Source organism: Gorilla gorilla, chromosome 14, assembly GCF_029281585.2.
Source record: "Gorilla gorilla gorilla isolate KB3781 chromosome 14, NHGRI_mGorGor1-v2.1_pri, whole genome shotgun sequence".
Classification (NCBI taxonomy): Eukaryota; Metazoa; Chordata; class Mammalia; order Primates; family Hominidae; genus Gorilla; species Gorilla gorilla.
The window spans coordinates 91,764,946-91,792,859 of record NC_073238.2 but is presented as its reverse complement, the minus strand read 5'-3'; the positions used below and the strand labels follow the sequence as shown (position 1 = coordinate 91,792,859).

Here is a 27,914-nt window from a genome sequence, read left to right as displayed (position 1 = left end):
CTTTATTCTTCAAGTATTTTAGTATGTATGACAAACAATATAAATTTTGTAGCTATGTTTTTTTATTTCAGTGTTTAGTGGCTAAATTATCAGTAAGTTATAATTTTATTAATAAGTTTCACTATAAAATGGACCATACAGGTGATCGAGGAAACATCTCAACATCTTCTAAACCAGCCTCTACATCAGGAAAATCAGAGCTGTCCTCTAAACACAGCAGATCGCTTAAACCTGATGGACGTATGAGCCGGACTACTGCTGATCAGAAGAAGCCAAGGGGCACAGAAAGTTTATCTGCTAGTGAATCCCTCATCTTAAAATCTGATGCTGCAAAGTTGAGGTCAGATTCCCATAGTAGGTCATTATCTCCCAACCATAACACCTTGCAGACATTGAAATCTGATGGGAGGATGCCTTCTAGCTCCAGAGCTGAATCCCCAGGACCAGGTTCTCGGTTGTCATCTCCTAAGCCAAAGACTCTCCCAGCCAATAGGTCTAGCCCATCGGGTGCTAGTTCTTCACGCTCCTCCTCACCACATGATAAAAATCTACCTCAAAAAAGTACTGCTCCTGTTAAGACAAAGCTTGATCCTCCTCGGGAACGTTCTAAATCAGACTCTTACACACTTGATCCAGATACCCTCCGCAAGAAGAAAATGCCCCTCACAGAACCTTTGAGAGGACGGTCAACGTCACCAAAACCAAAATCAGTACCAAAGGATTCTACAGATTCCCCTGGATCTGAAAATAGAGCTCCCTCTCCCCATGTGGTACAGGAAAACCTCCACAGTGAGGTGGTCGAAGTCTGCACCTCAAGTACTTTAAAAACAAATAGTCTAACAGACAGCACCTGTGATGACAGCAGTGAATTTAAGAGTGTGGATGAAGGTTCAAATAAAGTTCATTTTAGCATTGGAAAAGCACCACTGAAAGATGAACAGGAAATGAGAGCATCTCCCAAAATAAGTCGAAAATGTGCTAATAGACACACCAGGCCCAAAAAAGAAAAATCGAGTTTTCTTTTCAAAGGAGATGGATCCAAGCCTTTAGAGCCAGCCAAGCAAGCCATGTCTCCTTCTGTGGCCGAATGTGCCAGAGCTGTGTTTGCTTCCTTCCTCTGGCATGAAGGCATAGTACATGATGCAATGGCTTGTTCTTCTTTCCTAAAGTTCCATCCTGAGCTTTCCAAAGAACATGCTCCTATAAGGAGTAGTTTAAATAGCCAACAACCTACAGAGGAAAAAGAAACCAAGTTAAAAAATAGACATTCATTAGAAATATCATCTGCACTGAACATGTTTAATATTGCACCCCATGGACCAGATATATCTAAGATGGGTAGCATCAACAAAAACAAGGTATTGTCTATGCTTAAGGAACCACCTCTGCATGAAAAATGTGAGGATGGGAAAACCGAGACCACTTTTGAAATGTCCATGCATCACACAATGAAGTCTAAATCTCCTCTTCCCTTAACTTTACAACATTTAGTCGCTTTTTGGGAAGACATCTCTTTGGCTACTATCAAAGCTGCTTCCCAGAATATGATTTTTCCAAGTCCTGGTTCCTGTGCAGTTCTTAAAAAGAAAGAGTGTGAGAAAGAGAATAAGAAGTCCAAAAAGGAAAAAAAGAAAAAAGAAAAGGCAGAAGTTAGGCCCAGGGGTAATTTGTTTGGAGAGATGGCCCAGCTGGCAGTAGGAGGACCAGAGAAAGATACCATCTGTGAACTGTGTGGGGAGTCACATCCATACCCGGTAACCTATCACATGAGACAAGCTCACCCAGGTAAATGATACTGTTGAATGTACGTATAAGTGCTTTTTTCTTTAATGAACCAGATCACTTCATTTGACCGTTCTATGAATTTTGTCAAAGGATAGGGAATTTATAGTATCTTAGAATGTCATTTTTAAAGTACATTATCAGTACAGGGTTTTGTGAAAAACAGATAAATTCTAATATTATGATGGCCAGGTCATTTAGTGTTATTTCACTTTCATGTAGCATGTTTTAAAAAATATTATGTGTTACCCAAAGGGTGTGCCATTAATGTGTCTGTCTCACACAGCAGAAACAATGGCATGCCCATACACACAGGGCATCTCCTTTGATTTTACTATTTTCCTGTTCAGAATTGCAAATTAAATTAGATTAGATTGATTTCTATAGGCTTTTTCATACGGAAGTGATATTGTTTTATCAGAAGACTGCATTTTCAGTAAATGTAATGATTTCTGTAACATTGACTAATATTCCAAATTCACCTAATACAAGTTTGGTTAATTTTTTTCTTTGTCTACATATTATACCTCAAATGTCTTATGAATATGTGATTTCTGAAAATATATCATTGTTATAGAACTTTTATACTTGTATTGTCTAATTTTATTGACATAAGTATATCTAAATGTACCTATATTCTATCTCTCTTTTAATCTGCCTGATTAGGAACTAAGTATCTCTCATATTTGGGGCATCATTTAATTGATTGCTTTTTGATCAAGTAAGCTATTTTTCTGATATAGTTAATAGCCTGAAAAATAAGATATCTACTTCAGTATTTTGCTTTCTTTGAGAAGGTAAATCTGTCATTAATGTGTGAGTAATAAGGATCAAACTATTAAGGACACTTGGAGTGTTAAATATTTATTTTTGGTATTGTTTCAAGGTTGTGGCCGATATGCTGGTGGACAAGGTTACAATAGCATTGGGCATTTTTGTGGAGGATGGGCTGGTAACTGTGGTGATGGTGGCATAGGAGGAAGCACTTGGTATCTGGTATGTGATCGCTGTAGAGAAAAATACCTCCGCGAAAAACAGGCTGCTGCAAGGGAGAAGGTATTTTATTCCATTTGGAGCTATACTTTTAATGATATGGATACACTTTATAAAAATACCTTGTTATGATCTTACTACATCAGATAATTCCACATAGTTGATATTAAAAGATCAGCTTTTATAATGGAAATCGTATACAAATTTAATATTTGTACTAAGTGAAATGCTTTTAATTTTAAAAATTAACTATATATTGGAATAACACTAGATAACCTCTGCTACATATGCCTTATTGACAAATATTTGTTGTGTAACTCTTTATTATTGTCTGTTATTCTCGCTATGGAGATCTTTCCTTTTCACCTTCTTTCTCTTTTCCTCTTTTTTTGGCTCCTTTGTTTTCCTATTCCATATCTACTCTCTCTTTTCTTTATTCACTCTAGTGGCACCTAACTAAAAAATTTCACTGAATATGCTCACTGAAATGATTTACTTTTTAAAAAAATGGATTACATTTAGATTTAACTAGTTAGGTGTTAAATTTTTCTGAAGAAGGAAAGGAAGTATAGTTTGTGTTTGATACAAAATTGTCTCGGTCAGCCCAGGATGAATATGAAATGAATGTTGTTTTTTATAATCTTATTATCTTAAAATAGCTTTACAAGTGTTTAATAATTTTTATTGGAAACTCAAAATACTTAGCTTAAGAAACTAAGGGTTTTAATGTAAGTCAGAAAAGATTAGTTTGATTTTTTTCTTTGCCAGGTCAAACAATCTAGGAGAAAACCAATGCAAGTCAAGACCCCTCGTGCCTTGCCCACCATGGAAGCTCACCAGGTGATTAAAGCCAATGCACTCTTCCTGCTGTCCCTGAGCAGTGCAGCAGAACCGAGCATTCTGTGTTACCATCCTGCAAAGCCATTCCAATCTCAGTTGCCCAGTGTAAAAGAAGGCATTTCTGAGGATCTTCCTGTGAAAATGCCTTGTCTCTACCTGCAGACATTAGCTAGGTAATAAAATTTTGCTGTTGTTTTTTAATCACCTTTGGATTAACAGCGATTGTTTATTGATATCTAGGGTAGTTCGGTATTTGACCTACACTTTATTAGGTATTGTGTACTATAAACAAACTTCCAGGCATTTATTTTTTGAGTTGCCTTGACTGACATAGTGACTTTATGGTAATAGGTATTTTAAAAACTATAAAAATGCTTCATCAATTTGCATTGTATTAATACAAAACATGTCTTAGAAAATAAGACTATAGCTATCTTTTACTCTTTGGTAGGCTGACTTCACTCTGTTAGTGCAAAATGCTGAAGTGTAAAGAAAGTGTGTTTCCTTAGCAGTCTTTTATTTCATAAATTATTCATTCTGTTAGCATTTAAATGAATACCAACTGGGCACCTACCAGCCTTGTGCTAGGCCCTGAATGTATGAATATAACAAAATCCTGGCTTCTATGTACTCATACTCAGATGTCAAGTCAGACATGTTAGTGAAACACTTGAAATGCCATGTGAGGAGTGCTACAATAGAAGTATGTATGTAAGATGCTGTTAGAGCATAAAAGATGGAGAGTATCTGAATCTTCCCCAGGAAATCAGAAAAGGCTTCCCAGAGGGTCTGAGCCTTTAGTAGAGTCTCAAAGGATAAATAGAAATCTGTCAGGCAAGTGACAGGAAGAAAGCGACTCTTGGAAGAATAACCCAGGTGAGTAAAGACACAAATGAAATCTCATTACACATTTCAGGAATCACGGGTTGTTAAAGGACTGGCTACTGGAGGAAATATGTGAAAGCCCGTTGAAGGTGATTGGTTCACCCAAGTAATGTCGGGCTCTGTAGCCCAGGTTAAGATTGCATTTTATCCCATGAGCAGAGGAAACAGTGGAAGAATTTTAAACAGAGAAATACATGAACTGGTTTGCAATTAAAAAATCACTGTGGAACGTGGAAGCTAATGTGGAGACTAGATAAAAGTGCATTACTGGAGATAGAGAGAAACCTGTTAGTATTCTGTTTTCATATATTGGACCTCAGTGGTGCAGCCTGTACTTTCACACATTATGCACTGACACTCCAAAAGAGCGTTTCATATACCAAAATCAAATTTTTTTCATCAACTGACAAATGAAGATAATCTAGATATTGCCCACTGACATGGCTTGCCAACCAACAGTTCCATTTTGGAAATTGTCCTCTTTGTGTAGCAGAGTTGTATGGTTTTTAAAATTTTGTGCTTACTATTACAATAAAATGAATAAAAGCAACAAAAATGAAAATATGAGACTAAGTACATTTGAGACTGAGGTGGAAATCATCAGTATGCCAAACACAGTAGATCTTTAGTGTGAATCACACCACTCAGTGGACTTAGGTTAGCAACTATTTGTTCATTTTGAAAAGGAAAGAATCAAATTGTAAAACGTGATAAATGCTAACACAGCATAATTATAGATTTTTTTCTTTTTAGCTCTCTGGGGAATGGGCGCCCGTTCCACTCTGAACCACAGAAAATTTCATATATCTAATATTTTTCAAATATGATCTTATGTATGTTCCTACCCAAAAAAAGTAACTGCTTGTATTTCAGTGGTCTGTGCAAGAAATAATAAGCATGAACCAAGGCAGTGATGATAGGGAATGAGAAGAGAGAATGGCTCTGAGAGGAAACCTAATATCATGGGCTTGAAAGATGATGATGATAGAGGGCTAAGCCTACTACAACACTGGAAATATTTTAGCTTAAGCAACTGGATGGTTGGTGGGCTCATTCACCAAAACACTGGAAGATGGAAAAGTTCTCAAAAGGAAAGAAACTTAGTTCAATTTTGGATTTGAAATGTTTGTGGTACCTGGAATGTTGATGAATAAAATTATCAGACTTTATTGTCACCTACCTACATCTACGATTATTTTAATACTTTGCCTTTAACTATGATTTACATGTGCTGCTTTTCCTGTTATGAAAGAGATTAAAAATGGAGAGGATCTGTATTGCCATCATGCTTTAAGTTATTGGGTTTGATTTAATGCAGGCATCATCATGAAAATTTTGTGGGCTATCAAGATGACAACCTATTCCAGGATGAAATGAGATATCTACGTTCAACATCTGTACCTGCCCCGTATATATCAGTAACTCCTGATGCAAGTCCTAATGTATTTGAAGAGCCAGAGAGCAATATGAAGTCTATGCCACCAAGGTATTTTAGTTCTCTCCTGTCTGTTGAATAGCTAGTGTTTGGTGGAAGAAAGACTTTGAACTAGAAAAGAGTCCTGTAGAAGTTCTTTAATACATCTGTGAGCCAGTTTTGCTAACTGTTGGAGCAGTAAGAAAAAGCATACTTGTATGACTAAGGTAAGGTCCTTGATGGGAGAGGCAGACTAGTTGGAGAGAAGAGATCAGCTAATGAAGGAATTAAAGATTACATTATATGACATTACTTAATGCTGTAGTAAATCAGAGTAGAGAAGGGTTACTTTGAGTTTTCATGGGAGCAGTGGCATTGAAAATAAATCTTAAACTTCTTGGATTATTGTTTACAGTGCCTCCTAACTTAGGTATAGTAGTATCAGAGTAATGAGCTTCTCGGAAAGCTGAATAGAAACTTGTTACAATAATATAATACACAAGAAAGCAGAGGCCAGGCGCTGTGGCTCACACCTGTAATCCCAGCACTTTGGGAGGCCAAGGCGGGTGGATCACCTGAGGTCAGGAGTTCGAGACCAGCGTGACCAACATGGTGAAACCCTGTCTCTACAAAAATACAAAAAATTAGCCGAGCATGGTGGCACACACCTGTAATCCCAGCTACTCGGGAGGCTGAGGCAGGAGAATTACTTGAACCTGGGAGGCAGAGGTTGCAGTGAGCTGAGATTGCACCACTGAACTCCAACTTGAGGAAAAAAAAAAAAGAGTACGGCTGAAACTTTTTTAGAGGACAAATGATGTGATAAAAATGCAAAGGTAGTCTCACAGTGACAATTGAGAAGCTGACATATGGATTAAAGAGATATATTTTGTAGGAAAAGTAAGTGTGACTTGTTGACTAACTGGATAATGAAAAAGATAAGTTTAAGATGACATGAAGATTTCAGTCACGAATAACTGTGAACATGGTATCATTGGAAAGGAAGACATTTGCTGAATGAAAAGAGAATGTGCTTATTAAAAGAGCATGCCACTGTGTTACTACTATACAGCTATAATTATAAACTAATATAATAAATACTTTAATGAGCACAATGGGACATATATATCCAAATGAGGTTTGGTGTTTTTTTTTCATTAAAAATACATGCAACTTCTCCCCTCCCCAACTGTGTGGATTACTCGTCAGAATTTCTTTGAAGCTGCTCTTGACATTTTCTCCAGAGTGCAGTGCAACCTTTTATATCTTTAAAAGTGATAAAGTATTTCTAAAGGAGATACACTTTTTGAAAGAGTTAGAAACTGTTTTGAGGCTAGTCTGACAAGTGTGATTCTCATTGGGTTATTATTACCCCTTAGGATCAAAATCCAGGAGGCTGAGGCAAGAGGATGGCTCCAGCCTAGGATTTTGAGGTTACAGTGAGCTACGATTGTGTCACTGCACTTCAGCCTAGGTGACAGAGCAAGACCCCTTCTGTTTAAAAAAAAAAGTTGATGAATAAATGAATTCATTAAATCAGTGGTTCTCAATTGAGGGTGATATTTGCCTCTCTGTTGACATCTGGCAGTATTTGGAAATAACTTTGTCACAACTGGGCTAGTTGAGTGGGCATCCTAGTGAGTTGAGGCCAGGGATGTTGCTAACCATCCTACAGGAAGCAAGACAGCCTAACAAAGAATTACCTGGCTCAGGGTAGCCATTCAATTAAAGATGTCATCTTTGCTTTCTTCTTTGGATTTTCTTGTGTTGCTTGAATTCTTTCACAAGCAATTTTTTTTTTTTTTTTGGTAAAAAGTCACTTTTTAAATTTGTGTAATTTTTTTTAATAGAAAACTTCCTCTGAAAACAGAACAAATGTCTGTGCTTTATAGTAACACCATATATAAAGTGAATTAAGTTAATGTTTCCCTGTATTCTAGTCATTCTGGAACCAAACAACCTATACTAACACCCAGGGACATTTACTGCCAATCAGTTATGTACAGTATTTATAGTCTATTCAAACAAGAATGTACATAAGCTTAGAGAAGTGGTGAGTAAAGAAAACACCCAGGCAGTTAGCCATCTATTAGAAAATAGATAATTTTACCAAGGGACACAGGATTTCAAACCTGGCTTGAATGATGGAAAAAACTCCAGAACCAAAGGTGAGCAAAAATATTCCGATTTGAATTCAGGTGACAGAAAAAGGAGCTCACAAAAATAATAGTTTCCAAATTTGTTTTAGAGAAATAAGAAAGAGAAGGGATTTCTCTTTTTTTATAAAATGTGTCAATAAAGGAAATTGTATAGCTCTCTTAATAACTTTGAAAGTATTTTTAAATGTTGCTTTAATAAATAGAAAAGCTGTTAGTTTACTTAAGCCTGAATAAAACCATTAAGTTCTTTTATAGAGTGTAAATACAACACTGGTGCCAAAAATCAGTTTGTTACCTCTCATGACACCTTGATGCAGCCATCCTCCAAGGGCTTTGGGCAACATTTCTCAAGAGTGAGAAACCTCACAGAACACTGAAGACACCAAAAGAAAACTTTGGAACCAAATTTTGCTTTCTGTTTTATTAGGTTTTCATGTGTACATATCCATTTTCTTTCTATTTGGTGCACTTACGATTATATCTGACTGTTTTTCCTGAATATTATGACACATGAATTCCACCCCAGTGCTTTTGATTTTAAAAGGAGCTTGGAAACCTTTCTTCTTTTTCATTTAAAATGCAAAGTAGATTTAAGAAAACCATAAGTTTTAAGGTACAATGCTGAAATCAGTCAAAATGTTACTCCATTTGAAAAGATCAAACTATGATTTAAAGAGAGATTATCAATTTGGCTTTGATTTTGTTTCTCCACATGAAATATTGAGTCTCATATTTTGCATCATTATAAGTATAGTTACATTTCATTCAGCTCTTCTGAGTTTGTATCTGTTGCATTGTTCCATCTACAGTTTAGAAACCAGTCCCATAACTGATACTGATCTTGCAAAGAGAACTGTCTTCCAAAGATCATACTCAGTTGTTGCTTCCGAATATGATAAACAACACTCCATTTTACCTGCGCGAGTTAAAGCTATTCCTAGAAGAAGAGTTAACAGTGGAGACACTGGTAAGTATGAGGATAAAAAAGAATATTGAATGATCTGACTACTACAAATAAAAAAGAAAATGGTTTTATTTGCATATAGTTTTTAAAATTTAATTTTTGAAGGAAAAGGCATGGGATAATTTCTAATGTGTGATTGACATTCCTTCTATGTGACATAGCTATAAATGTGCATATCTAAATTTTGCATCTTAGTTGAAGGGAAATCTGGAGGTCATTCAGTGATTGTTCGAGAATAAATTGACCTTTACAATCTTACTTGTTAGGTATCTAAGCCAAATGTTACAACCATTATCCCTTCCACTAAACTTTTGTGGACCAGGAGTTCCAATGACGTACACATTCACAGTTATCTCTCCACCCCAACTGAAGCTTGATAACTGTTGGAGCTGCCATCATTCTAAGTAGATAATAAAACTTTGGGGATATAAATAGCCCTTAATCAGTTTAAAAAAAAAAAAAAAAGAGTTACATGATCTGGACCAGTTGGTATCAACAGCCCCAAATTGGAGCTGGGGATTCTACCTCAAGAATAATTTTAAAAACCCAAGAAGAACAGGGTAATATAGTGATAAATTATCAGAGAGATCACTTGCTAAAATGAAGATTTGGCCTAAAAATTATAGTCAGATGATTAAGTTATCTTATTGAAGATTTTTAAGAAAAACATTATTGAAAATTGCCCAGCAGTTTATAGGTTCATTCAACAAATATTTTTGACCTCCTGTTAAGGAATGTTTCTTATAAAGCCATCTTTTAGAAAATGATGCAGATGAGATGTAGATTTCATTTAGAGAGAATATAAATCACTTAGCTTTTAGAGTGTTTTAGAAAATGTGAACTTTAGATTCAGCTCTGATTCAAAACCCACCTCTACAACTTAATAGCTATATGACTTTCAGAGAGTAACATATTTAATCTTTCTGAACCTTGGTTTCTTCCTCAGTAAAAGTTGAAATTGTTATGATTTGTGTCATGTGCAAAAAACCAATGACAAAGGCTTTAAGTGAATATATTAGATATTATTATCTTAAATATATATGCACTGCCTATGAAAATTAATAATTTTCTTTTTCTTTAATAGAAGTTGGTTCTTCCCTTTTGAGACATCCGTCTCCTGAGCTTTCTCGGCTAATCTCAGCCCACAGCTCTCTTTCTAAAGGAGAACGAAATTTCCAGTGGCCAGTTTTAGCTTTTGTTATACAACATCATGATCTAGAAGGTCTTGAAATAGCAATGAAACAGGCCCTAAGGAAATCTGCTTGTCGAGTTTTTGCTATGGAGGTATGAAGACATTAATGAAATTACTGATTCATTGATCATACAAATCATGTGATGATTCTATTTAACGATGCCACTTTTTTACCAACAGAAATTGTGTGAAATTAAAAGGCATTAGCCAATTAAAAGTATTAAGTGTTCCTATAAAAATCAGACTCTAAAGTTTATGAATATAAATGAATTTAGAATTTCATATTTAAGCACTCTATAAAGAAATTTATTTCTGTATTGCTTTACTATTTGAATCTTGAGATTATCTTTTTTTTTAAAGCTTTTTATACTCAGAATGTCATTTTATTAGAATGAAATGACAGAGTAATCATGGAAAGAAGATAAGGAGTAGGGCTTTTGAGTTGTAAGTTGACCAGTAATAACTTCTCTGGGCCTTTGGTCTCTGGAAATAATAGGATTACTGTATATTACAGGCCTATATATAGTAAATCTGTGTTTTTATCGAATGTAATAAATAACCTACCACTTCATGGATGGGAATTATATGAATATATTTAAGTAAATGGTTGCTTGCCTAGAGCTTGAGATACACTTTGTGTTCATCCAGATGCAAGTTGGAAAAAATGTGCTTGAATAAATTAATATTAAAAAGAATTTTCAAAGTAAAATGTGATTTGAAAAAATATTTTGGTATTGTATCTTATAAATTATTTTTCCTGTTTTTTTTAAATTAAAACCCCAAATTATTAACTGTTTCAAGTTCCGTGTGCTTTCAGTGAAATAAGTCAGATTTTCAAGGAGCCAAGCATAGTAGCCCATGCTTGTAATCCTAGCACTTTGGGAGGCGGAGGAGGGAGGATCACTTGAGCGCAAGAGTTTGAGACCAGCGTGGGCAACATCGTGAGATCTCATTTCTACAAAAAAAATGTTTTAAAATCAGCTGGCTGTGGTGGTACACACCTGTAGTCCCAGCTACTTGGGAGGCTGAGGTGGGAGGATCATTTGTGCCTGGGTGCTTGAGGCTGCAGTGAGCCATGATCATACCACTGTACTCCAACCTGGGTGACAGAGCGAGACACTGTCTCTTAAAAAGAAAAACAAATAGTAAAACTATAAGGTATTATTTTTTTAATTAAAAAAGATTTTCTAGTATCTTTCTTTGAAGCCTTAATCCATGGAGGTACTTTATTTCTGAGTACTTTTTAAACTCATGTATTTTATTCTTGAACTCATTTAACCGTCATTTCTTCAGGCTTTCAACTGGCTTCTGTGTAATGTCATCCAAACCACTTCTCTCCATGATATTCTGTGGCATTTTGTGGCATCACTGACTCCTGCACCAGTGGAACCAGAGGAAGAAGAAGATGAAGAAAATAAAACAAGCAAAGAAAATTCAGAACAAGTAAATGAAATTTTTATTTGTTTTGATTGTGCATATTTCTATAGAAACTGGTAGTATACCTTCAAATAGTCCAATAATTTGCATGAAATCATTCGCAGATCTAACTTGAAAGCAAAAAGAATATTTTAGTGCTATGGGCAAAGTATTAATAATGAGACCTGGATTTTATAGAAGGCAGCCTGTATAATGGAGAGAGCAGTGAACTAAGGCACTAGGAGCCTGAGTTCAGCCTCATTTCTACCCTATTGTAGTTGTATGACTTGTAGGCCTCGGTTTCCATGTCTGTAAAATGAAAGTAATCTAGATGACATTTATCTTATTCCCAGTCACTCTGAAATTATGTGAATGGCATTTTAGGATAATTTCCAAGGATATCAAGCAACATTATCATAGTCAAATTCTTAAAACTCACAAAGAAACAAGACACCATGAGCAAGAACTAACAAAAACAATAGGCAGTAGAAATAGACCCTCAACAGTGGTTGTAATTCTCTATGTAAATGTAGAATAATGTGTTAATATGCTTAAAGAAATAAAAGAGAAACTTTAAAATATGAGAAGAAATTGTAAGAAGAAATATAAAGTGATGAATTTGATAAAGAACTAAAGAAAACGTAAATACTAATCTAAGTATAATTGATGTTTTTAGTTTTGAGATTTTATAGCATGTCAGTGAAAAAATTGGCTAAATATAAGAGAATGACGGGTTTGATAAGGAACTAAAGAAAATACGTAAAAATTAATCTAATTGATATTTAAAAAACAATCAGTTGGACATTTTATAGCATGTCAGCAAACAAATTGGTTAAATATAAGAGACCTGTAGAAATTATCTAGACTTCAACACAGAAAAAGTAAATAAAAAATACAAGTTGCTAAGAGCAATGAAGGGCAAAATGATGTATAACTTACCTACTTGGAGTTTCAGAAGGAGAAGACAGAATGGAAGAGAGACAGTATTTAAGAGTTAATACTTGAGAATTTCCCAGAATTGATTACAGATAACAACCCATTGAGTCAAGAAGCCCAATAAACCCCAAGCAGAATAAATACAAATCATGGTGGACAAATTACAGTGAATCACCTGAACACCAAAAACAAAGAAAGAGATCTTTTAAGCAGCCACAGAAAAAAATATTAGCTTTCAAAGGAGGGACAGTGAGAATAATTGCTTAATTTTTGGTAGCAACATTACAAGTTAAAATACTGAGTTTGTTTAAAAGGCTGTCAGTTGGTTTTTTTCAACGTGCTGAAAGAAAATACTTGTTAACCCAGTTGAAGAGTCTTTGAAGAACAAGACCAAAGACATTTCCAGAATAAAAACTGAGAGAAATGGCCATGGAGTGTCAATGAAGAGAAAAGAAAGTGTAAATATGAGGGCATATCTTAAAAAACATTGACTATGTAAAAAGTATAATGATATGTCATGGTGATGTACAAAATGATAAAAGATCAATCCTGGATATGTATCTACCTAATACTGTAACCTTAAAAAAAGTAACAATTGACAGACTGCAAGGAAAAATAGGACAGTCTACAGTTACAATGTGAGATTGTCATATACCTGTAACAGCTATCTGTTCCTGCATAACTACCCCAAAACTCACTGGACTAAAACAGTTGTTTATTTGCTCACAGTCTGTGGGTTGGCAATTGCAGCAAGGCTCCACTGAGAGGAATGACTCTTTCCTGTTTTGGTTACGTAGTGTGCTTCAAGTGGTACCCCCTGAGCTCTTTTATCCTCCAGAATGCTGGCCTAGGTTTGTTCAGATGCCAGAAGCATTCAAGAAAGAGAGCACAGAAGCTGCAAAGCCAAAATGGCGAAGACTAAACTCATATGCCATGCTTCTGCCACCTTCCATTAGCTAGTATAATTCACAAGGCCGGTCAAATTCAAAGACTGAGAAATAAACTCCACCTGTTGATGGGAAGAGCGACAGACAATTTGTGGCTGTTTTGTGTACAGTACCATAACACTCTTTTTAGTACTGGATAGGTCAGGCAGAGAAAAAGAATCAGAAAGTACACAGATTTGAATGAGTGACAGTCTTGATAGAATATACAAAACATTGCATGTAGTTGTTTACATTCTTTTCAAATACACACAAATGTCTATGGAAATTGACTGTTTACTGGACACATAAAGCAAGTTTCAACAAACTTGAAATAATTCGTTTTCTTCCTACCATGTCCTCAGTCTTTATTGCTAGTATATAAGAATTAGATAACAAAACAATAACAAGAAAAATACTTATAGGGAAATTAAGTAACGCTTCCAAATGAGTTGCATCAAAGAAGAATTGTAACAGAAAATATTTTAAATGGAATGGCAATAATAGTACATCTCAAAACTTGTTGTTTGGCAGAGTTCTAGTTATAGTTACAATGAAACAGCCAGTGTCAGCATTAGTTCTTATAGTAAATAACAAAAAGCTGGGCAAAATATTTAAAACAATTGTTCATAGGCTCTGAGCAGTGACCAGTACAGGGCTGTAATCCTTGAGAGAAGAAAAGGGCATGAGGTAAGCCCCACAATTGGGAAAAGAGCCCAAGCAGAGTACGTCAGTTGTGTTGGCAGAGATCAAAGTTTAGGACTGTAACTTTGGGATGTGAGAGGCAGGGCACCAGTGGTACAGAGCTGCAGAAAGGGAGTCTAAAATTTTTGCATAAAAATATCACTAGGGTCCTGGCCACTCTTAGAGTGGGCATGCAATTTCTCTGGAGGACCTAGCAGTAGAAATGAATTGTAAGCTGAAAACTGAACAGATTCTTAGCTTCAGAGCTGGGTTCTGAAGTTTTAGTCCAACCAGAGGTGGGGTGAGCATGATGAATACTCCTGGCATGCCCTTGAAACCCCGGAAAGACCATACTCAAGGAATACAGACCATGCCTTAGGAGTAAGGGCAGTGCCTAAAATCAAGGGCAAAACTGAAATAACCCCAGTCTAACAAAGTCGAATGCCAAGCCTTGATGGAATCTAGATGGCCTGCTATCTCCCTGTAAGAACAAAACTACATTCTTTAGAAGACAGTATAAACCAGAACTTCTATATCAGTAGAAGATAATATAAACCAGAACTTCTATATCAGTAATCAATATATGCACAAAGAAGGAGGCAAAAAGCAACCATCTTTTACTTAGCTCAGTGACATAGTTTAAAAAATTTGATGGGCTTACATTGGTAGCAAGATGGAAGAACAAACATTCTTTGCTGTGGAGTAGCAGCTTCTTAGAGAATGGTTTGGTAAGATCTATCAAAATTCACATTAAAAATCATTCAGTAATTCCACTTTTATGAAGTTCTCCTTATCATATATGCATGTGTGAAAAGACAGATATACAAGTTGATTCATTGCAGAATGTTATATAAAAACAAAAGATTGGAAACAACCTAAATGGCTGTTCTGAAGTGGACTGATGAAATAAACTATGGTATTTTTATTCATCAGAATACTATGCAGTGGGATAATATATGTTACATACATATCTAATAAGTAATAATCTCAAAGATAAATTATTGTTAAAAGAGTACAGATCAGTTTGTTTCCAGTGCTGCCATTTGTGTAAATGAACAATATTTATAGACAGTCCAAGAAACTGGTAATAGAAATTGCCAGTGGGAGGGCACCTAGGCGGCTGGGCTATAGAGATAGGGAGACTTTTTATGGTATTTTTTTATACCTCTTGAATATTTTATTATGATGTATGTTATCTACTCAAAATAATAAAAAGTTATTCCGTAGTTAATATTATTAATGGAGCCATCTGAGGGTTGGAATGAGAAATGAAATTCAACCCCTATTTCTCTTTCCTAGCTGTGGTCCGTTTGCGTAGAAAGGAGCTTTTTTTTCTAATTCACATAAAAATGCTGTATGAGTTAGTGACCACCCCAACTTCTAAACATATGTTATTTTTTATACATAAACATACACACAAAACATACCTACATATATGTATGTGTATATATCCATACACATACATGTATATGCACACACACTACACATACACATGCATACACATGTGGATTCACCCTACAGGTATCTTTGTGAGTACACTAGAATTGATACATTTATTCGTTTGCATGCTGATTTTGCTTGTGACTAAACTTACAGCTTTTTTCCCTAAAATAACACAAACATAATTAGTTAAAATTACTGTATCTTTCTGGGTACAGTTTGGTTTTGTTGTTTGTATTTCTGTTACATGACCATTTTTTAGTATACATAATAGTCTTTTGTGAAGACGATTCCTTCCAGCACACAAACTGATAAACTTGTTTCAATTTCTGCCTTAGGAGAAAGATACAAGAGTATGTGAACATCCACTCTCGGACATAGTGATTGCCGGGGAAGCTGCTCATCCTTTACCACACACCTTTCACCGCTTGCTGCAGACCATCTCAGACCTTATGATGTCTCTCCCCAGCGGCAGTTCATTACAGCAAATGGCCCTGAGGTAATTTTGTATCCACATATCCTAGGTACATTGGACAAGAGAGTTTATGGAATATTCAAAGTATGAAATGCTCCAAAAAAAAGCTCTTTAAATAGTAAGATAGAATCCCTACATTATATAGATGGTGCCTCCCTCCTTACAGTCATAATTTTTAGAATGGTCCTTCCTCTTAGTTAACATTTGTTTGCCCTCCTGTAAAATGTGGCTAATGTACTTCTTAGTGCCCTAAATTATCACTGTAGCAATCTCCCTCACTTTCCCCAGTCTCCTACCTCAGATCACTTAAATGTCCCAAAAAGACAGAGGGAAAATGAAATCTCAAAAACAAAAACCAAAATAGAGTTTTGACTTGAAAAGAATCTTGGGAAAAACAGAGCCTGGTTATATGCACCCAGTCCTAAAAGCACCTTAAGGAGCATCACAGATGCTCAACAGATTCCAATTTCAATTTGAAATGTGTTGAGAATTTAGCATTGCTTTTACACTGTGAACCTTGTTACTAGATTCACATACTGGACTCACACTTATAAATAAATTATCCTAATTAATGTATACAAGAAATAGATTGATGGAATGCTTGGGCTTCCCATGTTACTAATGATAAGACCAGTGGAAGAGAGATTTCTCTTTGTCCTCCTGACAAGATTTTTGAACTACAAGATAAACTATACCCTGATGAATTAGTATGGCATTGTTAAGAGTAATAAATTTGAGGGGTTGTTGCAGTTGGTGTACCACTTGTTTACACAACAGATTCATTACCCTTTTTGCTTCTGTAGCCTTGATCTTCATCTGTCTAATTCTTTTATATTTAAAATGGGTCAACTTTCCTTAGAATTTACCTTGCTCCAAAGAAGTTACCTTTATTTCTCAAAAGCAAAAACAATGGGAATGATTTTCTTCCCTGAATTTTTAAAATGTCTGTTACTAGAACATTAAGATTTCTTGAGATATTAGCTACAGAGTACTCATCTAAGAGTTCCTTAGATGTTCCTGGAAAATAATTATTTCGTATATTGCTTATATATCACCTTTTTAGGTGCTGGAGTCTCAAATTCAAGCAATCTGATCACCAGTTCCTTCATCAGAGCAACGTCTTTCATCACATTAACAATATTTTGTCAAAATCAGATGATGGCGATAGTGAAGAGAGTTTTAGCATCAGTATACAGTCTGGCTTTGAAGCTATGAGTCAGGTCAGTCATTTCAGTTATTATCCTGGTTGTCCTGTTAGTTAATAATACATCAAAGGAGAAACTGTAAGTTATTCATAATCAGTTTGATCCTGTCTTCCATTATGTTTTATCTTATACCTGTTTGTTTTATCATCCGGAAGATTTGCTTTTAAGTATCATAAGTACTTATATTTGTTTCTGATAGGAATTATGCATAGTAATGTGCTTAAAGGACTTAACCAGCATTGTTGACATAAAAACTTCAAGCCGACCTGCCATGATTGGCAGTTTGACAGACGGCTCCACAGAAACCTTTTGGGAATCAGGAGATGAAGATAAAAACAAAACTAAGAACATCACCATCAACTGTGTAAAAGGAATCAATGCCCGCTATGTGTCTGTTCACGTGGACAATTCCCGAGATCTTGGGGTAAGAAAGAAAACTTGATTTACCGCTCTTTAGCTCTTTTCAGATCTTAGTATTCATGCACTCTCATTTCTGAATTTAGCAACAAGCTTTATCACCTGGAATTTCACCAACCAAACATCATTGCTATAATCCTCAAATAAATCTCAAGTCTAAAAACAAATTAATATGATTGAGAGCACTATGGAATTCCATTTCTGAAAAGAGATCTGATTACAAATATACCATGGCTACAGCTAAGCAAAATGAAAGTCTGCTCTACAATTTTCTGCTGCCATTCCCTTGGTTAAGATTTTCCCGTGACCTGGAAGTCCTCCCCTTAAACTCTGCTGATCAATTCTCCCAGGGTCTCTCAAACTCAGCAGAGAAATTCTAAGTAACTCCTCTAAAAAATTACTCTTTCCCTCTGCTGATTCTTTTTTGTATTACTCTGGTGGCACTTAATAATAATCTTTGACCTATAGTGTAATTAGCTTTTTTTTTTTTTTTCTGAGATGGAGTCTCCCTCTGTCACCCAGGCTGGAGTGCAGTGGCACAATCTTGGCTCACTGCAACCTTCTCCTCCAGGTTCAAGCGATTCTCCTGCTTCAACCTCCTGAGTAGCTGGGATTACAGGCACACGCCACCATGCTTGGCTAATTTTTGTATTTTTAGTAGAGACAGGGTTTCACCATGTTGTCCAGGCCAGTCTCAAACCCCTGGCCTCAAGATAGGCCACTGCACCCAGCCTATCTTCAAGTGTCTACTTCTTTGCCACAGTCCTCATGAAATAAAAAATAAGTTTCAGACTGTCCCAAATAATCATAATTTATATTCTCTTCAGCCTAGTTCATCCACGTGTTTCAACTGAATTAAATATTCTTTTATAAAAGGCACTAAACAAGAAAAAAGAGTCCTATTTGCTTGAGTATTAACAACCAAGAAAGAAATAGCACTAACTGCCAGACTGCCTTTCTTCTACCTCATTTAGAATTTTTTTCCTCAGAAGGGATGTGGCTTGCTAGCAGATACAGTATTAATGGCTCTCCTTGAACCATTGCCTGGCTTCTCCTGTGCCATTTGCATATTTCCTTTCTCAGGAAGAGCCACAGTGATAGGATTGGGTCTCAGATAACCTGGATGCAGGCCAGTCTGCAATCAGAGCAACCTCCAACTCCTGTACATCAGTGCAGGTTCTATTCCTCCCTGGTATTGAGTAAGTAAAAGAGGCTTAGCTAATATAATATGAGCTATTTCCTCCTCAGACCTAAGAATTTCCACTGGTGTAACTACTTTATCTTACTGGAAAGTCAAGTGTAACAAAGCAAAACATTTTTGTAGCTAGAACTCACTGTTCAGTGCAAAGCTATCTTTGGCTCATGGTACATTTTAAGCAAGGACATACTCTCCCTCAGAACAATGATTGCAATCAATTTAACATTTCTGTCTTTTCTAAGAGGAAATAATCATAACAGTATTCATTTTCAAAATTCCCAACATGTAAGCTGACATCTACTTTCCTTTTAACAGGCTTCCTCTATGTTATAGGTTGAGCATTCCAAATCTGAAAATCCAAAATGCCACAGAATCTGAAACTTTTTGAACACAGATGTGACACTTAAAGGAAATGCATATTGGAGCATTTCTGGTTTTAGATATTCAGATTTGGGATGCCCAGCCAGTAAGGATAATGCAAATAGAGTATTTCAAAATCCTAAAAAATCCCTAATCCAAAACACTTCTAGTCCCAAATATTTCTAATAAAGGATACTCAACCTGTTATGTATGTTTTCCTTATGTACCTCCATGTTCCTCAACCTGCCTACCACAGAGCCTTGTACACAGCATTTGTTGATTTGAGTTGTATCAGCCTACAGCACTCATATTATGCAGCTCTCCAAGGAATTAATGTTAATCTATTTCTTGATGTGCTTTGCGTAAAACTTATTCAGCCTTAAGATATTTGGCACTAGTTTGAACATGTATTGAACTTGTACTGTTTGACATTTATTTTGTGTATTAATGTTGCCTTCCCTAGTTTGGCAAGTATCTTGGGGGATAGAACCTCCTCTCGTATATCCTACTTCAAATCTGTAAGGAAGTCTGGGTACATTGTGACACTCATAAGTATTTGTTAGTTCAGTTACCTTCCCTCTTTATACTTCCAAAAGTAATGAAAATATAGCAACAAGAGTCTGACATAAGTGACAAGCAGATTTGTTGAAAGGCTTCATGAGGATGGAATCTGAATATTTAGACTTTGAATAAGGAAAGGGAATGTCAAGCTGTGAGAGAGCACCTGGAGAGAGGCTTAAATGTGCAATTTAAGATGGAGTTTGTGAGAATAAGACGAAAGTTGTAGGAACCGTGGTTAGTTGGAGGGATGGGGTGGGGTCAATCAGGAAGGACCATAAGAGACAGGCAGAAGAGTTGATGTGGTGTTAGTAGGTCATGAGAAACCATTGTAAGTTCTGAAGCAGGAATATAGCATATTAACTATTGTGAATTGTCTATTTCAGAATAAAGTTACCTCAATGACCTTCTTAACTGGCAAAGCAGTAGAAGATTTGTGCAGAATAAAGCAGGTAATTGAAATTTTGTCATTAAATGTTTTGCTACCTAGAGAGAAATTTCTTCTTCTCAGCCTTCACTATTGAATTCCACCCTTGGCACACAACCAAAGTATTATAGGGAATTATCTATTTACAGAACACTAAATTGACAAGTGGTCCAAACATAGGAATAGTAACCACCATCCCTGTGCTAGACATCTCACCTATTTTCCTAAATGTTCCCCAGTCATGAGCAATTATATTGTACCTACAGTCTCCCATACCCTACTCCCCAACAAAGACTCAGGGTATCTTAAAATTTATCACAGATCCCATTCACACTTAAAACCTTACTTCACCTATACTTTGAGTTAAAACAGGTTATTGTCCTCTGGCCTGAAAAATCTGTCTGTTATAACACTTATAATACTGGAGCTATATCCAGGTTGCAAGTCAGTTTAAACCAACTCTAGAAACAAGTTAAGTTTTATCTAGGCACGTGTCTGAGACTGTGCTCAAGCTCCCTTACTTGTATTCGTGAAACTTTGTCAAAACTGTTCCTCACTGGCTACTTTATCTCACAAAAAGTTGGCCAATCGCTTGCTTGCTTGCTTGTTTTCAAATCACATTGAAGGAATCAATTAAGATTTTGGACTAAACATATAATAAATTTTGTTTAAATTGTTAAAGAATTTGGGAAAATAATCCTATTCAATGAGATTGTGTTTGTTTATACTTAATACCCCTTTTTGAAAATTGACATTATTAATTAAAATAATATCAACTTAATGTCTATATAAATCACATAGAAATCGCCAGGTCATTTCTTGGTTATTAAATGCCATAAGAACAGTTTTTATTTTATGAAGGGAATAGTGTCAAGAACTATTTCACAGTATATTAACATTTAATCCTTGAAAAAAAAAAGTCATATTCTCAATGAAAATTAGTGAAATAAGGAATCACAAGTGTGAAGTTACATATTATGTAATTTTTGTTCAAAAGTAAAACATATTAAGTAACTGCACTTTAAAGTCCGTTATCTTTAAATGGTACTTTAATGTGAGGATGCACAAAAAAAGAACCCTTTTCTGATCTTGTGAGGTTTCCACTTACAGATGATATAGATAAAGTACACTCATATAAATTATTTGTAATTATTTCACTCATATAATTTTGCTCGGAAGCCATATCGTAGTCAGGCCTGGATTTTAATTCTCAATTCCACCATTTACTGAAAATCCCTTAACCTGTGTTAACCTTAGTTTCTTCATCTGTGTAATAGCTACTATAAATAATATTACTTATCTTCACCTGGTTGAAATAAGAAAATCAGTGTGAAATAACCTCATAACCTTTACTCTGTGCAGTTCTTTGTTATTTGAGCTTGCTGGTATCAATGCTAAGTCCAGCACAGTGATAAAAGTGATCCAGCTGAATCAGGTTCCTGCCTCTTTTCTACTCAACCAGGTTGATCTGGATTCCAGGCACATTGGCTGGGTAACAAGTGAACTTCCAGGAGGGGATAATCACATCATAAAAATTGAATTAAAAGGCCCAGAAAATACACTGAGAGTTCGACAAGTCAAAGTCCTGGGCTGGAAAGATGGTGAAAGCACAAAAATAGCTGGCCAGATTTCAGCCAGTGTGGCCCAGCAGAGGAACTGTGAAGCTGAGACTCTGCGAGTATTCAGACTGATTACGTCTCAAGTGAGTGTCCTTACGACATATTCTAGCACAGGATAATTGACGTAATATATTTTAAGAGTGTAACAAAATATTTTGTGAAACTTTTTATAGAAATTTCTGGCTACAAATGTTGCCCATTTTTTCTTTTCATAGCCCTAAACACCTGAGTTTCATGTTGCATTTGTAATTAAGAAAAATAGTGGTGTATATTAGCAAGAGTAGCATATTATAAAACCTGGGGAATCAGCTAATGAGTCCTCTGGCCAATCTAGTGTTAATGCCTATCATTAATTCCTTCTCACATGCATATCTTCATCAGGTATTTGGAAAGCTCATCTCTGGAGATGCTGAACCTACACCAGAACAAGAGGAAAAAGCACTATTGTCATCACCTGAAGGAGAAGAAAAAGTATACAATGTATTTATTTGTATTCTAAAGATATTTATTTCCCTTTTTTATTCTTTTTTTCAGTGAAATAATTCATTTATTGCTGTATATTTTGATGGATATGTAATAACAGTTTTATGCAGTTCGTATTTTTTCTTAGAAAGATGAAGGAACTATCTAAAAGAAATTCATTATTCATGTATAATCTAGCTAGTATTTTAAGTAACAGCAAATTTGCTCTATACCTTGGGTTTTTGCATTCATTTGTAATCATTTCTGTGCTATACCCCATCAGTTATCTTCTCCCTCCTCCATTGTCCCTGTCCTTCACAGTTCAGCTCAAAAGTACTGTCTTCTTCATGAAAGTTTTTTATGATTTATCCTCTTCATGAAACTTGTTTATGATTTCCCCAAACAAAAGCAGTTTTCTCTCTGCTGGAGTTCATAATAATCTATATATGTCTCTTCTTCATTTTTCTCTTATGTTTATCTACATGGATGTTTTATCTCTTCTACTGAACCGTAGCTTCTTAAAGACCAAGTCCATTTCTAATTTGTCTTTGTATCCATCATGGTAGCATCACACACATGTTTAGTAAATTTTTATTAGAATAACTACTCTTTGTTACTGTTCTTGAAATTTCTTCCAAAAATACAGTTGCTTTACTTTTTCGGTCCTGACTAAAACACTATACCTAAAACTTTTGTACCTCATCCATTTCCAAAAAGAGAAGTCAGCTCTGACTAGTCTCAATATTCTAGTGTCTTTAAATGCTACAAATAATCACCTTGGCAGCCCTTTGAAAGATAAATTTCAAGGATTTCCCTTGTCTCACCCTGTGTTTCCTAATACAGTAGTATCTAAACCATTGTCCTATTTTTGTTTGAGGTCTGAAAAAAATAAGATTTCTTAAATGCTGGTAACTTCTTTCAACATCTTTTGGAGATTTCATTTGAATGACTACAAGACTGTGTAACTACCCGTTAAATCAATTGAATTTTAGCAGATGTCAACTCTGTACTAAACAATTGTGAGAATGGCAAGCCCTCAAAAAGCTTGCATTCTGTTCTTGGTTATGAACCCTCTGCATTCCCCTCACCCCGCCAAAAAGAAATCAACAAAGATACTATATAGTATATAAGCAAGTTATTAAATGTGTGAAAAAAATTGCAAATGACATTGGCTTTCAGAGTACCTTGAGATCACTGTGCCCTGGAGTGGTCAGAGAAGGCTTCTTAGGGGATATTGGACTGGAGTTAGATCTGAAAGAGAATGAAGGGATTCGAATGAGATTAGTAGAGAGAATGGGAGCAAGGACTGATCAGAGAGACTGGCCTAACAGTGGGAGGATGTATGCTGAGGAGTTAAGGTTGAGTAGGAAAGGTTGTACTGTCACGTGTGTGCCCATGAAATAACATGATTTTTAAGAGAATCTTTTTTTTAAGTTAGATTATTGAAGCACAATTTACATACAGAAAGTCCTCATTTTAAACTGTATCATTCAATGAATTTTTACTTGTGTACACTAGTGAAATCATTATCACAATCATGTTTGTTTTGTTTTGTTTTGCTTGAGACAGGGTCTCTCTCTGTCACCCAGGATAGAGTGCAGTGGTATGATCACGGCTCACTGCAACCTCAACCTTCCGGGCTCAATGGATCCTCCTGCCTCAGCCTCCCAAGTAGCTGGAACTACAGGTGCACGTCACCGTGCCCAGCTGATTTTAATATATCTGCAGAGATGTGGTTCTGCCATGTTGCCCAGGCTGGTCTCACACTCCTGGGCTCAAGCAGTCTGCCAGCATTGGCCTCCCAAAGTGCTGAGATTACAGATATGAGCCACCATGCCCAGCCCACAACCAAGTTTTAAAACACATCACTCCCCAAATTCTCTCATGTTCCTTTGCAGGCAATCCCCCAACGTCGCACTTAGAGCCTAGCAGCTACTGAACTATATTCTGCCAGTGGTGTGTTGCCTTTTCCTGGATGTCATATAAATGGAACCACACAGAATGTAACCTTTTTGTCTTGTTTCTTTCACTTTAGTGTAATGCTTTTGAGATTTATCCATGTTGTAGCATGTAGCCATGGTTCGTTCTTTTGGTTGCTGAGAAGTGTTCCATTATATGGATTTACCATAATTTGTTTATCCTTTCATTTTTTGATGGATATTTGGGTTGTTTCTGCTGTTTGGCTACTATTAGTAAAGCTGCTGTGAACACTCACATACAGATCTTTGCAGGTCTTTTACCAATTATGTGTTTTCAAATATTTTCTCCTAGTCTGTGGCTTATCTTTCAGAGAACAGAAGTTTTTAAGTTTGATAAAGTCCAGTTTTTTCTGGTTTTTTTGATTCATGATTTTTATGTATGGTCTAGAACCCAAGGTCACACAGATATTCTCTTCTTTTCCTTTAGAAATGTTACAGTTTTAGTTCTTTTGTTTAGAACTGTATACATTTTAATTTTTATGTACAGTGTAAGAATTGAGGCTTATCTTTTGCATATAGATGTTCAATTGTTCTACTACGATTCATTGAGAAGACTATCATTTATCAATAGTCAATTTACCATAAATGCGTAGGTCTGTTTCTGGACTCTATTCTGCTCCATTGATCCATCAAAGTGTCTTACTTACTGTAGCTTTATAAAAAGTCTTGATATCAGGTTCTAACTTTGTTCTTTATCTAAGTTATTTTGGCTATTCTAGATCTCTTGCATTTCCATATAAAGCTTAGAATCAGCTTGACTGTTTCTTTAAAAAAAAAAGAAAGGGGGGGGTGGGGATGGAATTTTGACTGGAATTAACACCAAATTGATAATTTAGGGAGAATCGCCATGTCAATAATATTGAGTCTTCATATCTGTGAACATGATATATATCAGGGGTTTTTTTACATGTTTAAAATTTCTCTCAGCAGTGTTTTGTAATTCATTGTACACATCTTGTACATATTTCATTAAATTTATTCCTAAACATTTAACATTTGTAAAGCTATTGTAAATGGTATTTTTTATTTCACTTTCCAATTGTTCATTTCTAGTGTATAAAAATAGAATTGACTTTTGTATATTAGATTTCTACCCTGTGATCTTAAATTCACTTACTAATTTCAGAAACTTTTTATAGACTCTTTGGGGTTTTCTTAGATAATCATGTAGTCTTCAATAAATTTGGGTTTTTTCGTTTCTAAACTATATGCCTTAAATTTCTTTTCTTATATTATTGTGTTATTGCATTGATTAAGCCCTTAAGTGCCATGCTGAATAGAAGTAATGAGAACAGATAGCTCTGACTTGTTCTGGATCTTGAAAAGAAAGTATAAACCATTCATTATTAAGTGTGATGTGAACTGTAGATTTTTTGGGGGTGAATGTTTTTAATAAGATTGGAGAATGTTTTCTTCTATTCCTAGTTTGCTGAGAATTTATATCAGAATGGATTCTTTTTTAAGAGACCTGGTCTTAACTCTGTCACCCAGACAAGAGCACAGTGGTACCTTTATATGTTTCTCTTTCTTCATTTCTTTTATTCTGTAAGATAATCCATATATTGCTATGCATTTTAGTCAACATGTGATACTAGCTTGTATACAGTTCATTTTCCTTCAGTGAAAAAAAAAAAAACTAGGGGATGGTAGCTACATGATATAGTGCTTCTTTTAGAGGTAATAAAAATGCTGTAATATTGACTGACGGTAGTTGCACATATCTGAATGTACTAAAAACCATTGAATTCTATGCTTTAAACAGATGAATAGCATGGTATGTGAACTATATCTCAATAAAGATGTTTTTAAAAAGCAAAAATAAATGATGAAAGAAGTAAACAAGAGTAAGATGAAAGAACTATCTAAAAGAGACTCATATATAATCTAACTAGTACTTAAGTAGCAAAATAAATGCTCTATTCTAAAAATTCACTTTCTTTAATAGATAACAGAGCTGTTTCAGTTATCTATTTCTTTTTGGGTAAGCTTTAGTAGTTCTGACACTCAAGCAATTTGTCCATTTCATCTAAGTTTCTGGATTTATTGCCATAAGTTGTTCATAATATACCCTTATGTCTTTTTAATATCTGTAGAACCTGTAGTGATGTCTCTTGGTGATTTGTGTCTTCATTCTTTTTTTCTGAAATAGTTTCTCTAAAGATTCATCAGTTTGATCTCTTCAGAGAACTAGCTTTTGTTTCATTGATTTTCCTCTATTTTTGCTTCTTTTAATGATCACACCTTTATTTCTTTCCCTATGTTTGCCTTGTATTCATTTGTTCATCTTTTTCTGACTTCCTAAGGTCCAAGATCAGATCGTAGACTCCAAGACCTTTCTTTTCTCATCTAAGTATTTAATGCTATTATTTTCTTCTAAGCACTACATTAGCTGCATTTCACAAATTTGGGGTATTCTGTTTTTATTTTCATTCAATTCACAATGTTTTCTTAGTTTTCTTATTCCCATTTTGATTTCTTTTTTTTTTTTTCTTTTTTTTTTGAAATGGAGTCTCGCCCTGTCGCCCAGGCTGGAGTGCAGTGGTGCAATCTCGGCCCACTGCAAGCTCTGACTCCCGGGTTCACGCCATTCTCCTGCCTCAGCCTCCCAAGTAGCTGGGAGTACAGGCGCCCGCCACCATGCCCAGCTAATTTTTTGTATTTTTTTAGTAGAGATGGGGTTTCACCACGTTAGCCAGGATGGTCTCGATCTCCTGACCTCGTGATCCACCCACCTCGGCCTCCCAAAGTGCTGGGATTACAGGCGTGAGCCACTGTGTCCGGCCCCATTTTGATTTCTTCTTTGACCCTTGGGTAATTTAGAAGCACCTTGTTTAATTCCCAAATATTTTGGAATTTTCCTGTTAGCTTTATATTATTAATTTCTGGTTCAGTTTCATTGTGGTCAAACTGCATACTTCATATAATTTCAGTCCTTTTAAAATTGTTAAGATTTGGATTCTGGCCTATAATATAGTCTGTTTTAGTGAATGTCCACGTGCACTTCAAAAAAATGTGAACTCTGCTGTTGTTCTTTGAGGGGTTCTATAAATATCAGTTAGTTCAAGTTGATCAATAATATTCAAGTCTTTAAGAGCCTTAATATTCAAGTCTTTAAGAGCCTTACTGGTTTTTGGTTTTTTGCTTGTTTACTTGTTCTGTTAAGTACTGAAAGAAGAGTTTTGAAGTATCCAACTAACTGGATTTGTTTATTTGGAATTCATTCTACCTGGTAGCTGATCTCAACATTCTAATGGACTCCAAAAAAAAAGTTTTGGTTTTGTAGATGATCAGGTTTTTCCTCATTGTTAGGGCGAAAGGGACATTCTCTTCTGGCTCTCTATCCTAAGAAATGTAAAACCAAGCATCATTTTTGATTCTTAAACAAAAGAGTTTCTTACCTCAGTTTTCTTACCTGTAAAGTAGGCAAAATATTACAGTTTACCTTCTGGGGTTGTTGCGAAGATTAAATAAGATGTGTGTGTGTGTGTGTGTGTGTGTGTGTGTGTGTGTGTGTGTGTGCACGCACGTGCACGCATATATATATATATACACACACACACACATATACATATGTGGCACTTAGAAG

General features: G+C 35.6%; 1 protein-coding gene across 20 annotated transcripts in view; it reads left to right on the top strand.

Annotated features, from left to right (window-relative positions):
* Nucleotides 1-27,914, top strand: part of MYCBP2 (MYC binding protein 2) — a 283,201-nt gene that overhangs the window by 228,433 nt on the left and 26,854 nt on the right. For 18 of the 20 annotated variants that reach the window (XM_055360105.2, XM_055360102.2, XM_055360098.2 and 15 more), the window contains 13 exons: nucleotides 142-1,785; nucleotides 2,669-2,838; nucleotides 3,544-3,788; nucleotides 5,819-5,986; nucleotides 8,883-9,040; nucleotides 10,122-10,321; nucleotides 11,523-11,672; nucleotides 15,967-16,127; nucleotides 17,167-17,323; nucleotides 17,508-17,732; nucleotides 20,228-20,293; nucleotides 21,731-21,970; nucleotides 22,269-22,367. In XM_055360105.2, the coding sequence (XP_055216080.2) occupies nucleotides 142-1,785; nucleotides 2,669-2,838; nucleotides 3,544-3,788; nucleotides 5,819-5,986; nucleotides 8,883-9,040; nucleotides 10,122-10,321; nucleotides 11,523-11,672; nucleotides 15,967-16,127; nucleotides 17,167-17,323; nucleotides 17,508-17,732; nucleotides 20,228-20,293; nucleotides 21,731-21,970; nucleotides 22,269-22,367 (3,683 nt within the window). The remainder of the gene's footprint in view (nucleotides 1-141; nucleotides 1,786-2,668; nucleotides 2,839-3,543; nucleotides 3,789-5,818; nucleotides 5,987-8,882; nucleotides 9,041-10,121; nucleotides 10,322-11,522; nucleotides 11,673-15,966; nucleotides 16,128-17,166; nucleotides 17,324-17,507; nucleotides 17,733-20,227; nucleotides 20,294-21,730; nucleotides 21,971-22,268; nucleotides 22,368-27,914) is intronic. The other 2 variants (XM_055360109.2, XM_055360092.2) reach the window with 1 other exon arrangement.